This window comes from Pundamilia nyererei, unplaced genomic scaffold, assembly GCF_000239375.1.
Source record: "Pundamilia nyererei isolate P.nyererei 1_Seehausen unplaced genomic scaffold, PunNye1.0 scaffold00179, whole genome shotgun sequence".
NCBI classification, from domain to species: domain Eukaryota; kingdom Metazoa; phylum Chordata; class Actinopteri; order Cichliformes; family Cichlidae; genus Pundamilia; species Pundamilia nyererei.
The window spans coordinates 262,286-276,277 of record NW_005187580.1 but is presented as its reverse complement, the minus strand read 5'-3'; the positions used below and the strand labels follow the sequence as shown (position 1 = coordinate 276,277).

Sequence of the window (13,992 nt, the reverse complement as noted above, 5' to 3'; positions counted from 1 at the left end):
AGCTTTTTATACAATATTATGCGACAATGTATTTCTAACTAAGTAGATAGCTCAATTGTTTTCACTTGACTTCTTTCTTCAAAGGTATTTTGGGATCAATTTAAAAGAAAGGCACATGTGAAATGTGATAGTTTGATGCAAATTATAACGTGATAAATAGAATCCCCATCTGCCAGCACCATCTCCTACAAAAACAAAGGCAGTAGAATTTTAAGCAAAGCTTTAAAGATAAAAGACATTTTAAGAAAGTTTGACCTTATTTGACCTTGAAGAGGTCAGTGATCCAAAGTAATGTGATATTTTGAATTGTCATATATCTTTGTCTTTACCTTTCCATATGTTGTCAATACAAAAAATGACAGTAAGAAAATAGCTCTATACAGCATTGTCATCATTTTGACCTTGGGATCATCTAGTGACCTTGAAAGAGAGGTCAGGGGTCAAATATGAAATGAATATGAATATTACTTGTAAGAATCATAGTTTCTAGCTTATTATGCTTTTTGTCAGTTTAAAACCAATAAATCCTTAAGTTGACCTTGAAGACCTCAGTGGATGAAAGGCAAATTTCAATGGATTGTTAACATGACCCCACTCTCAACACGTTCTCACTCCCAAAGCGTAACATTTTACGCTAGGTGACAAATCGTCAATATATTACGCTTCCGGGCACCCAACACGTCCCTACATTACGAGATTGGAAAAATAAGGAAACATGAGAACCGTTTGGAATGAATCTACGCATGTACGTTCATTTTACTTAAATCGCTTTGGAAAACACTATCTAACGTCATTAAAGCGCTGGTTAAGAAGTGAACTCTGAGCCTGTCTCCAGCCGGAGACAGGAAGGGCACTGTCCATCCCCCCGGAAAAAGTTCTGGGAATTGCTCTTCCCTCGGCGGAGCATGGTCCACTGTAAGGCACTCATCTCCTCCTGATGAGCCCTGTTTTTTTGTTAGTTTTTGTCCTGTGTTGCTACTTATTTGTGTAGAGTTTATATCCCCTGTAGGCTTTGTTATTATAAGTAAATTAAATGAACTGTTATCAGGTATGTGATTAATGAGTGTATTTTAGGGATGAGGTTAGGGTTAGGGCTGAAATACATAGCTGGATTGTGTATTACCGCGGGACTGTCATTCTACTAGATTTCATCCATAACCCGGCATGTAGCATAAGAACGCGGACGGTCACCTTTCACGTTCCTCAGGAACGCCGCGGGACTTGACAAATCGTCAGTATATAATGCCTTGGGAGTGAGAACGGGCTGCCACTCTACACCCCTACAAGTTTTAATCAGAATTTATTCAAAACTTCCTGAGATATTGCTTATTCCTTGCTAAATTAATAATTACCAGTACCACCCCTGAAAAAGTATTATTAGCTAATCCCAAATATATAGATACCAAATATAAATAATGATGTTCAGCTGACTACCCACTCTTGGTTTAAAAAAAAAAGTCTCCTCATAACTACATCTGGGGAAACACTACTCAGTGAGGAGTGCAATGTGTAATTTCTGCTTCCTTGCATGACTGTGTGAAGGACATATGTATACACCAGCTGAATATTTTCTCAAGAGGCTGGGAATTATTGGGAGAGAATATGCCATAACAGAATTGGAGGCATGTAAACAAGACAGAGAGAGATTGCAAACAGGACGTGTGAGCAGTCTAAATATCACAAGATGGACGGGCGTCCACATGTTGAGGGTGGAAAACGGCTTCTTTCAGACTGACTGTGTCACAATGGAAAAACTAACTTGGTGCTGGAAACCCAAAGAGGACACTTAAGCACATGGTGGGTTACACTTAGTTTAGAAACTGGATTCTCACTGCTGTTCATTTGCCGATCAATTTAAGGTCTGGAAGCTTAAGGGAGGGTCTGGCCAAAATAAAACGGCACATTAAGTCATGGATCTGTGGTGTGATTGTGCAGCTCAGCGTCAGAATTCCGAGGGCCTGGCGAAGCAGCGCGAGCGTCTGATTGTCTCACCAGCGCAGGATCCAGTTCTTCGTTCAGTATCGCCTCGTTCTTGATGACAGCCACACGTTGTGCGAAGCGACACGTCGAGATGGACTCCTGAGGAAAATAGTTTGAAAAATCTGTCAGTGATCTGATCTGTCAATAGGAGGGGGAAAAATGAATACTCCTGATTACACCATAATTTAGTAATCATGTGATACTGTACATTTCCTCAAAGGAATGCATGCAGAGACTCAACAAAGGTAACAACAGTTTCTCTACGAAGCCCACCGACAAAAGTAGTGTCCTAAAACTACAATAAAGTATTGTTTTTTGAGGGAATCTAAGAGACTTGTGTCTGAACATGTCCTCATTGTAACCATGCTTACCTCGAGGTTCCTTCTCTCAACTGCCATAGTGGCAATCATGGTGGTCATGCAGTTGCCCCCAAGACTGTCCCTCAGAACAGACGTTAACATTGAGTTTCTGTAGGGAATATGGGAACGATTCTTCTCTGACAGTGCTATGATGACCTGAGGAAGAGAAAAGTGCTGACATGACTGAGAAATACCACGCAAACCAGGGAAAAGTTGGCACACGGCTCATGATTCAAAAGGCTGCCATTATTTTTGCATTATTTCTACAGTGTTAATCACATCTTCACTACATGAGACCTTTCTATCTGTACGCTGCTTACAGAATTCTACTGGCCAATCAGATATACATCTGTATGAAGAGCCGACGAGGGACGAACTGCTAAACAAAAATCGGGCATTCTCAGCCAACAGTTTAGCTTTTTAATATGTAGACTGGAAATGTCCACGCCCAAATCCTACAAATATGGGCCAGAGACTAAAAGACTACATACACAGAAAAAGGGTAAGAGTCATGTGTTGAGTAGCATTGTTGGGTTTATTACCAATGGGCTTAAAAAGCTTAAAAATTAAGCCACTGATGAAGTGGCAAAAATTGCAGTTTTTCTAATGGCCACTTGAAGCTGGCTCCAAAATCCCTTTAGACTTTCATGTTAAGATTTCCAACTTTACAGCATTAAAGAGCCTATTTAAAGCCTGGCCTCTTTTTTGACCTCTATGGATACGTTTTAACATTTGCAAGTGAATATTATTTATAACTGCTTAACATGGATAACTGAGATAGGTGTGCTGACACAGTCTGCCACCCTTCATCCATTAGTTTGGCCATTAAACTACATCTTTACACAGTGTTTGTGTGTGTGTGTGTGTGTGTGTGTTTGTGTGTGTGTGTCAGTTTATGAATGCAGTTTGCTAACCAAACTGCCTCCATTCTCAACAATGTAATGAATTGTACATCAATTGTTACTCTTTAAAAAACCAATATTCTACACTACTTATTTACTCGATGTAGAAAGTAATTTATTTCTCTACTAGTTTTGCAGTACTCCAGGGATAAACTGTCAACCTGGCAGAGTGTGCACGATATCATAGGAAACATACTGCAGCCACTCTCAGTATATGAGTGCACAGTGTCTTTGAGTCAGCCCAGGGCTTCAAAACGGGCCTTCACAAATCAGTGGGAGATTTCACAGTGGCTATTTCCATCTTTTTTTATCCAGTCAATGTTATTAACTCACAGGGAGTAGTACAAATGAAGCAACTGAAGTCCTTGGGGAAAGAGCTAAATTTTTGTTTGGTATCAGTAACAAGAAAACAAACATTAAACCAACTGATAGATTATATCTTTACACTAAACATGTTTTTTCTTTAAATTCTAATCTGTATTACTATATAACAAAGAAAAAAAAGCCTACCTGTTCCAGGTAATGGAGAGAGAGGTTGATATACTTTGCATCGGTGAGCAGCTGCCCATTTAAACCAGTCTTGCTAACTCGGTCCGATCCTGCCAGATCCACCAGGTGGAGCTTGGATCGCCGCAGGGTGGCTGAACCAGGTTCACGCCTGCATAGGTGCACAGTGAATATACAGTGGGAACGAGTGGACGCCTGGTTCATGGGAGTCTGAGGATGACAAAAGTGGTCAAGTGACAAGAACAGATTTTAAAATAATGTTGCAGTTGCAGGTTTGTGAGAGAGTAATAATCCTGAATCCTGATAAACTGGCACACGTGGTGAAACCAGAAAAACAAAGGGGGGAATTAATTCTTCATTTCTGGTATTTTCCAATTCAAACAACAACAAAAAAACACGCTCCCTTTGATTCTTATTTTTTTCTTGTTCCCACTCATTTATAGATCAAAGTCACAGCATGTGCAACCAATGCGCGGTGAACACATGGTAGCGGCTTGACAAAAGCTGAGGCTGATTTTCAGAAGGCCACTGGAACAGCAGAAAGCAGGTTGAGACCAGAAGGAAACAGAAATAGAGCATGAGTCACTCTGCACAAACAAGTTTTATTAACTAGAGGAGGATGAGGGCATTGCTGACAGAATAAACAGAGGAAATGGACATTGACTGACATAGCGCTGAGCATGCACTTCTTGCAGTTTGAACACATGATGCAGGTTTTATTAAGCAGCTTTTAATTAGAAAGGAGGTGTCATCTCATCTTGTAACTCTCAGTCATCTAAGATATTGACATGAGCCACTTTTTCTCACTGTTAAAAAAGATCACCATAGACAGTCTAAAAAAGCTGCTCTGACTCTGACTTACTCTCGGCATAAAAGTGCCAACACCTGACTGTTAGGGTCATGACAGCTAGTGACAGATCTTTCACTATCTTAACCCTCTGCTGTCATCCCTTTCCTCAGTGCAAATTCCCTTCACTCTACACATGTCTATCTTTTCTCCATATTGTATCCCCAAAGTAACGTGAGGCAGCTCTTATATGTTGAGCTGGGATTGTATTTCTAATAGTTTTGCATAATGGGTCAAGGTTGGGGATAGTGTGTCCATGCTAAATTAGAGAATTTACTTCAGGAACCCTTTTCCATCTGTAGTCTTGTGGATATGGATATATGTTGTGGGACCTACCATGTAGACAGATGGAAAACTTGAGGTGGAAAACAGAGCAGTGATGTAAATGATAAGTAAGGATGATTATTAAATCAGAAAAAGCAAGACAGGGAGAAGCTGGCACAAGGGAGGCTTGCAGAAGCACAGCAAGCTAAAGATGTTTAAATATAGAAAGCATAAATGCTCAGGTTATATCCTGTCTTTTGCCCTGTGGCATTTGGAATGGGTTTCAGCCCCCCCTCTCCCGACAGGAGGAAAATGGATTGATGATAGGATGGATGAATGAACAGATGGATCATAGTTCCAGAAGTCATAGAGTAACTTAGCATATAAGCATGCAGGCACACTGGGGACACAATGGATATTAATAGTTATAAACAATGTGTCCACAGGGGAAAGTATCCCTATTCAAAACATATAAACTATGGAGTAACATCAGTAAAGTACAAGTTGTCCTCAATGGAGTCATGTCCTTTATTCTCACACATGTAGACCTTATGATAACCTCACACTAACCACACACAGTGTCGCAGGGGATCAACAGAAAGTGTTGCTACAAACTGCTAAATATATAGAGTTTGCTGATCCAAAATACTGAGAGGGAAGCTGAAATTTGGCTATTTGTGTACAAACATGTAAATAATTTTGATTCTGATTGGATTCTATTCTGGTTCTATGCACCCAGCTCACCCCCATAAGTTGGAGGGGAAATCTGAGAGAAGAGGAGAGGTCTAAGTCCGACATCGATGTGAAGCCGAAACAGAAAAGAGCAAATGAGAGGAAACCTTTCCTTGTGAAGCTAAGGTGTGTTGTTTTTTTTAAAGTCCTGTTCAATAAATTTGTGGAGGGGATTGTAAAGTCTCAAACCGAGTGAGCTCACTGCCTGTGGAGTGCGATGTGATCCGATGTGTCATCTATTAGCCACATGGCTGGGAGTAACAGAATAAAGCAATAAGCATTGCTTTATTGGAGGGTCTGCATGGAGCAAGGACTTGATTCTGGCAGAGACCATTTGACCATGTGGAGGGTTCTTTGTTTGCTTCAGGCTCAAGAGAAACCTTCCTGTGATGAAGTCCCAAAGAGGACGAGTCAACAAAAGTCTGAATGTGGGTGGACAGCGGTGGGGTCTCCCCTGCTGCACATCGCAACCCTTTAAAAGTTTTATAATGAGACTTCTGAGAATGTGTTTGCACTGAAATATCCCTGAAGGTTTCACAGCAATTGACATAGGAAGCGTGTCAACCACACAGATGCAAAACAAATGTAATATTGTTCAGGGTCCGGGCTCTGACACTGAGGGGGTCACGGAAAGATCACATACAGAGTTATTTTCCACTCTTTGTGATTGTCCCACCGCCATTAATATAACCTCTGCTGAATTAGTCTCACCTGTGATCAAGTATTCTGTCCATCTCATTACTAGACTCTTATGTTTAACCTCGTCTGTTGCCAAACAGACTTGTTCTTGTCATAGTCGAGCAGGTGCTGTATTGAATTGTATTTTTATTGTTTCTAGTTTTTTTTTCTTCCCTCGTATTTTTAATTCCGCTGAATCCTTCATGTCCTTATTGCAGAACCTTTTGCTTGTTTCGTGGTTTTTAAATGCCTTTGGTGCTGCTCTCTCTGTCTCACATGTTTGTGTTACAATTCCTGTCTAGATGAGGCTCATTGGAATAACTGCATTATTTGATGTTCATATTTTCCCTCATTTTGTGATACTCGTATGAAACACTACCTACTAAACATATTAAAAAGTTCCAGAAACTCAATCTTAGATCCTGAAACATCTACTATATTTTTTTTTTACTTTGGTTTTGTTTCATGATAGCATCACAGCCGCACACTTCAACATTCTCATTAAGACTAAAGAGCCTGTTTGAAACCTGATTATCCTGTTCACTTTTACTGTCTGCTATTTACTTACAAACTACCGACACGAGCAAACGAGGTGAGATCAGCCTTTTGCTCCAAAGCTCAGGTTGCAAAGCAAAAGCTGACCCACCGCATGTCTCATCAGCGTGGGGAGTCTGGGCGTCTGAGTGTGGAAAAAAACAACACCACAACATAAACATAAATTACAGAGAGAATGCTTGGTTTTACTGGGGAAAAAAACGGTAAAAAGGACCACATGGGACCAAAATAATATTTTAGATGGGTCTTAAGGTACCTTTTAGAACGCATATTGCATTTGTGGACAAAAAAATGCCTTTTATGCTGCTTACCCCGGTAGTGGTTAGCGATATTTTTGTATGCTGCCTACAATCCTAATTCTTAACACTGCTTTCATAGCATGTAAATTAAAAAGCAGAAGCCTTTATTTCCCTTTTTGCTCTTACTTCAGCGATCATACGATTGGTGTCACCAAGGAAGAGTAGATTTAGAGCCTCCTCCTCATTCACTGACTGCTGCAGGGACAGGTTCCTCAGATGGATGTTTTGGTCTTGATCCTCCATAATCATTACTTTTCTGAAAAAACAGAAAAAGAATCTTTAATGGGGAGAATTATCAAAGACAAATGACCAGAAATCAGACAAAACCCCCAATCATTCCAAGCAAAGCAATTACAAAAAAAGAATTATCTGAGTTATGTCATCCATTTCCCTCTCTTCACCAGGCGTCGCTCAGCTCTGAATCCAAACAAACCACACATGCATGTCAGTGTGGGCTGCGACCCACTTTGTGCTTTATCTATCTGGGAGTTCATGATTTGATAACAGACAGGGCTTGCTTTTAAAAACAAACAGGTGATTGGTTCTTGCCCACATCAGGCACCCTTTGAAATACGGTGCACTTAAGGAACCCCTGTGATCTCACCACATTATTTCCATCCCGCCACAGGGGCTGTGACACTATGGCTACTAGACTGACATGTCAAAGAGGGTGGAATGATACGCGAACACATGCAGACAATTATACTAACATGTGTAGGCAATTGAGGTGGTTTGATAAAACAGAATTAATCTTAATGTGATTAAAAGCTGTGGCCTGGCAGGGTTGTTTTCCTAAACAGCCACGCCAACCCGAAATATAAATGTTTATTGTATTTTTACAAAAACCGAGAATGGATTAAGGTAATTTGCAGACTTCTGGCATCGAGAGGGCGGAAAACTGAGTATGCGATGGAAATAATAAATAAAGAAGAGAATGGGGTACTGTAGGCAGTGAAAGAGAGACATCAGTCAGTGCCACAGCTTCTCCTTGAATCAGCAAGTGTGGCCAGAGCACAGTTAACGACGGGCACTGTCTATTTCCAGAAGACTGTGATTTGTGGGTATCTAAACCTTGAGCTGGATTCTCTGTGAATGGAGAGGAGAAACCTAAATCGAGCAAGTACATGAAAATACTGGATAACACTCTCAGAAACAGAGGTGACAGTAAAAGTCTATTTTTGCCTCTACATGGGTATAACCTAATTACTTAACTTTTCTGAGAAAAAAGGAACATGCAGGAACACATTTGCCTTGATTCTTCTAGATTTTAAGTTGCAAAAGCACAAGACCGACTGTTTTCAGTCTAAGGTAGCAAAAAATAATAGTTTTGCCGTAAGTTGCATGAAATGTAATTTAAAGTAAAATGTAAGTTACATACATAAACCCTGTGAAATCAGCTGCTCTGCTGAACCATTACTGCAGCCATCCTCAGTTACCTGTTGTATGTGGATCTTTCTGCATTCGGTTTTTAAACTGAAAAGCATGCTCTACTGGGTTAACATCAGGTGATTGTCTTGGCCTTTGAGTAGCATCACATTTCTTTGCCTTGAGAAACTCTTGGGTAGCTTCTCTACTTTGCTTTGGACCATTATCTATTTGCACTGTCCAATCAGATTGCAGCATTTGGCTGAATCTGAGAAGAGCATAGACCTGTACACTTCAGAATCCATCCTGCTACTTCTATCAGCAGTCACATCATCAATAAACACTCCGCTGCATTGGCATGCCAGTGCCATAATATTGCCTCCACCATGTGTGATAGATGATATGGAATGCTTTGGATCACGAGTTGTTTCTTTCCGTCTCCGTACTTTTATTGTACCGTCATTCCCATTTAAATTCCTATTTAAATTCTTCAGTAAAAACATAGAAAGCACCCAAGGTACCAATGCCCGCTTTTGTAACTGTCATGGACACTTAATTGGTACAATTTTCTACTGAATCTAGGATATATCCCATCATACCAAATGTCATAGAAAGACTGTTATAAACAGCTATGACAACGAGAACATGAAACTGAATAGGAACATGTGAAACATGGACGTGAAGTAAACTAAACCTGACATGAACATGAAAAGTAGAAAGCAAGACTCTGTAAACTGACAAGAATTGACATGAAGTAAACAGATGACCCAACAATGAACAGAGGAAGACAGAGGACTTAGATACACAGAAGGATAATGAGGGAAGTGGACACACCTGGGGAGACAACTCTGACACAAATGAACAAGATGCCACAGGGGAAGCAAAACTAAACACACTGAACATGGAAACAGAAGACTTTCAAAATAAAAGAGGAAACATGGAGAGACATGAACTGGGACGTGCAAGCTTGACACAAGAGACAGAGAGAGGGAGCGAGAGAGGGACACAGAGGAGAGAAAATACAAACAATAGAGAGAATACTGGGTCGCAGACCTAGTCCCCTGACTATGTGCTTCAATTTACATGGAATGAGCCAGGTACAATATTGTCACAACTACTGATAAGTCCTATCATGGGTTCAATGGCAATACCTCAGAAGGTCCCACTAAAGGTAAAATAAAGTGAATGAATATTAATATTGTGTGTGACACAAACACAATAGGCAAAAAATTAAATGCACAGACCAGCGTCTAGACAGATGGAAATTAGGATTGCAAAGAAAGATGGAGGCAAAGTAAAAAAGAGGATCATGACGGAAAGGAACAAACAAACAAGAAAAAGGTTCTGAGTAAAGCAACAAAAGAGCCCATGAAATCCTGCAAACAAATGGCAGATGGACAAAAAAAGACCGGCTGCAATGACCAGCTTTGAAAAACTATTTATCCACATGACTCTTTTGCTCTCCTGCAGTCTGCCACCAGGTTGACCACATCCATTGCGGTCCCACAGCCTCATTATGTCAGCTGGCAGTTCATAGTGGGCTGCTAAACACTAGAGTCTCCATATTTCACCACACAATAACTGTGAGCCAGGCTGAGGTGGCTAAATTAAAGTTAAAATATACACCATATGACCCTAGTTGTTGACATGTGCAACCGCTTAAAAATAAGAAAATGGGCACTGACGGTAGGTCTTCCAGTCGAGATGCTTCATGTCGGGAATCCAGAAGGTCGTATCCCATCTCATTGTAGATCTCCAGATAAGAGATATGTGTGGTATAAACCATGCTGCTGTCCTGTGGAGCACCAATAAATCACATAAAAGACTTACATATTTTTGACATTTTTCTGAAGCTAATAATAATAATAATGGGTAAAAAGACGATTGTTATGTTCTGCACATAATCAACTGAAAAACAGGCAAATGAACAACAGTTTGCTGACCTGGCTGAACCGTTCATATAGGTAGGAAAGGGTGCGAGGAATAATCCCACGATCGCTGTACCGCTCAGCCCCTCCTGTGATGGTAAAGGTCTTCCCGCTTCCCGTCTGGCCGTATGCAAATATGGTGCCATTATAGCCAGCCAACACACTGCAAAGACACCCACATTATTAGCAAAGTTTTCGCGAATAATTCAAGCTAAAGTCAAAAAATAAAAGTACTACCATGTAAATGAGCCATTAAATATCTATCACTAATGCCATGTTTATACTTTTCAAGTTGTGCTTGACTCCTTTCTCTAAAAGTTGAAGGCACACAAATACATAAACACAGGTGACAAATTAAAGTAAAAGAAAGCTCCTTGGCATTAAATATATTCTTTCAAAACACATGATAGTGGTGGACAGTGCACTAATATCTCCCAATAGTTTCTTCATCTGATCAATATGAAGGCCATCATTCACATAAAGCTAAAACAGCTTTATCGAGTGAACTGAAGGGCCAAGTATAAGTTAAATGACAGCTGTCTCTTGAACTGTAAATCATGCAGAGTTGCTCTAGTAGAGTCTAGCCATAAAAATATATTTCTGAATGACCAGAATAGGTCCACTTTGAAGTCTGGAAACAAGTGGCACAAACCTGTGAACAATACTTTTTCATTTTTAAAGAAAACTGTAACTTAGCCCACCCTGTCCTGTCCCACTGACATACTCTCACTTTTCCTTTATAAAGACCTCTGGAAGGAACAAGATCACACTTCTATCTGCACTTGGGGCTTGGTACCCAGTGCAGAACAGCAAAGTGAACTGGACTCAAATTTCTTGTCTGTGTGCACAACTTGGCCAAATGTGGATGTTTCTAATTCTGATGGCCTTAAATTTTTCAAATTTTAGTAAACTGAGGTTATTATGTTCACTTCCAGATGTGGTTGTGTCGCGCCTCTCTTGGACCTGGGCCCTTTGCAGCTGTATATAATATCAGCAGTAACGAACCTCAGTAATGCTCACAGTTATGCTCATCTTTTAACGGGTACACACAAACATGAGCACATTTACTCCATCGTGGCTTCCTGCCACTGGTTTCCCATTAATTTTAGGGCCCATTTTAAGTTTTATTATTTGTTTTTATAACTTTTAATAGATCAGCACCAACTTACATATGTAAGCTGCTGACTGCAAGAGTCCCATTGAGGTCGGTGAGGTCAGTGGACCAGCTGCTCCTTGCAGTCCCTGAAGCTTGACTCAAAACAAAAGGTAACTGAGTTTTTTCAGCCACAGAAGATCCCCTCATTTTTTGCTCCTTGCCTTTTAACTCAGAACGAGAGTGGCGTCTTCTTGCCTTTTGTTTCTTGTCATTTTCATTGCTTTGCTGTGCTGTTTTGGTCCTATAAATAAAACTGGATTTGGTTGGACTTCCCTAAATGTCACCAGTTCTTGCTCATACGCCTCCAATGACATCAGCATTTTAAATCTGAAAAAGACCATTGACTGTACTCTTCAGCAGACACCAGAGGCCTTTGTTAATTGAATGTGACACTTCAAATCCACAGGAACGGATGGCGACGGCGAGCAGAGAACTGCAATGGCGACAGATATCTGCCGGTGAAGGAGGAATGTGTTGGAGTGACAGAAAGAGCCCAAAACCACTCAGCTGTAGCAGGTCCGGTAAATTTTGGTTTGGCACAGAAATGTCCTTCTGCACGTGCTCAGGGCCATGGAAACCAATGGTATTCAGATCTGTCTGAATGAAATGAACATCTAAAAATGATAGAGCTCACATGAGACAAAATTTATAGGCAAAACAAATTTTGTGTCTTCTTGGAAATAAACCAGCTAGTAATGGTAAAATGACAGAGGGGCCTCTGACACGCGAGCTTGGATCAAAGGTGTGGGTATCCTGTGTGCTCCTGACTCTGCCAATAGCAAGGAAAAAGGATATCTTTACACTATATTTTTCGAGATGAATTATAAACGAACTTAAGCCTTGCACTTATTCTAATGGTGTAGGCGAGCCAAGGTTTGAGCAACGTGTGGGTTTCCTTCCCTGTGTTCCACACCCTGTACGAAAAGGGCGAGGGAAAAAACTGCATCTCAGTTAAAATAAAACACTGGGTCCACTTATGAGAACGGCGGTTGGTTGGTCAGCCAACGGGCGTCCATTTAATCTACTGTGAGTCATGGAAGTGATTGGCAGGCGTGGGGAAAAGACACTGGCTCAGTGTTTAGCTTAATGTCAGTACTAATGATGCGGCCTGGGCCCTGCCACTGAGGCTTGGGTGTTTCCCAATGCTTGTTCCTGTTTACACCTCAACTTTCCTGGAGATTGGAGAGTGATCGCTCAAAAGATCCTTGTTCTTTCTGTTGTTTAAATGCGAAGCTGTGTGTCCAACCTCTTCAGGTGCAAAGATAAAACTGAACAGACCCTAACTGAACTTCAGCAGCAGGTTTCACAGCCTTGTGAAATAGATTACTGTCCTGATAGAGGGTTTGACGTGTCAGCCCGACATCATTTCACTGGCTCGTCCCCTTGTGGAGCTATTAATGCTGGTTTGTTTTTAAACTACTGTGCTGGAGTTGAAATAACTGGTTCCAGTTACACCACAGCACAGACACAGACTTTAGTGCAAGTAAACGAGTTAGAGCTTTTGGCTAAACTTGAAGTGTGCCAAGTATGACAGAGCACCAACCAAAACAGCAACCTGACAGTTACTGCTAGCCGAGATGATAGGCAGCCGAGTTTTAGTGCAACAACAGCGAAACTGCTGCAAATTCCTGAATGAAACAGAATAAGTTCAGTAGATATGTAGTGCTTTTGCAGATCTAACTTATGTTCGTCACCACAACAGGTCACAAAGAGGGTCAGATCCCAACTCAATTCAGCCCAACTCCTTTTAAACAAATGATCACCGTTTCTTAAATACCATTCATCGTTTTAACCATGACTGTCAGCTTAATACCTTCATGTAGGTTAACTTCCTTTTCACTAGCGTTTCGCCTGTTTATCTCTTATATTTAGCTAACTATTTTGTTTGTGTCAAGGTCTGTGCTCTGTCAAGACCATGTGAAGGTTGAAGTGTGGACCCAAAGGCAGACACGCGAAAACAAAACTTGATTTCCACAAAGAGTGAGCTGTTTATTAGAAACTGGGAAGCAAAAAACAAACAAAAATAAAAACGAAAGGCAGGAGAAAACAAACACAAAACTAACATGGGGGGACTTGAGCTTGACACATGACAAACAGACGACCAAACAAAGGGAAACTAACACAATATATACACAGAAGGTAATGAGGGAATGTGCAACAGGAGGGAAACACAGCTGGAACTAATCTGACGTAAGGAGACAGGGAGGAAGCAAAACGAAATACCCTAAACGCAGAACATGGGACTATCAAAATAAAACATCAACCACAACAAATATGTGCATATGAGAGCATGAAGGTGGGAATGGATGTTTGTATCTGTGTGTGCCTGTATGTCTATGTCTATATGTCAGGTTGGGTGTCAGGCGCCACCTCTCTGGGGACATCTCAGGCCCTCCAAGGTTTGGAGGCCTATCTCCCCC

General features: G+C 40.9%; 1 protein-coding gene across 1 annotated transcript in view; it reads right to left on the bottom strand.

Moving 5' to 3' along the window:
• The window catches only part of kif6 (kinesin family member 6), a 75,387-nt gene that overhangs the window by 48,627 nt on the left and 12,768 nt on the right, over positions 1–13,992 (bottom strand). The window contains exons 4-9 of the mRNA XM_005746485.1: positions 10,432–10,579; positions 10,174–10,283; positions 7,250–7,379; positions 3,752–3,958; positions 2,352–2,495; positions 1,993–2,079 (exon numbers count right to left, since the gene is read on the bottom strand). Of these exons, the coding sequence (XP_005746542.1) occupies positions 1,993–2,079; positions 2,352–2,495; positions 3,752–3,958; positions 7,250–7,379; positions 10,174–10,283; positions 10,432–10,579 (826 nt within the window). The remainder of the gene's footprint in view (positions 1–1,992; positions 2,080–2,351; positions 2,496–3,751; positions 3,959–7,249; positions 7,380–10,173; positions 10,284–10,431; positions 10,580–13,992) is intronic.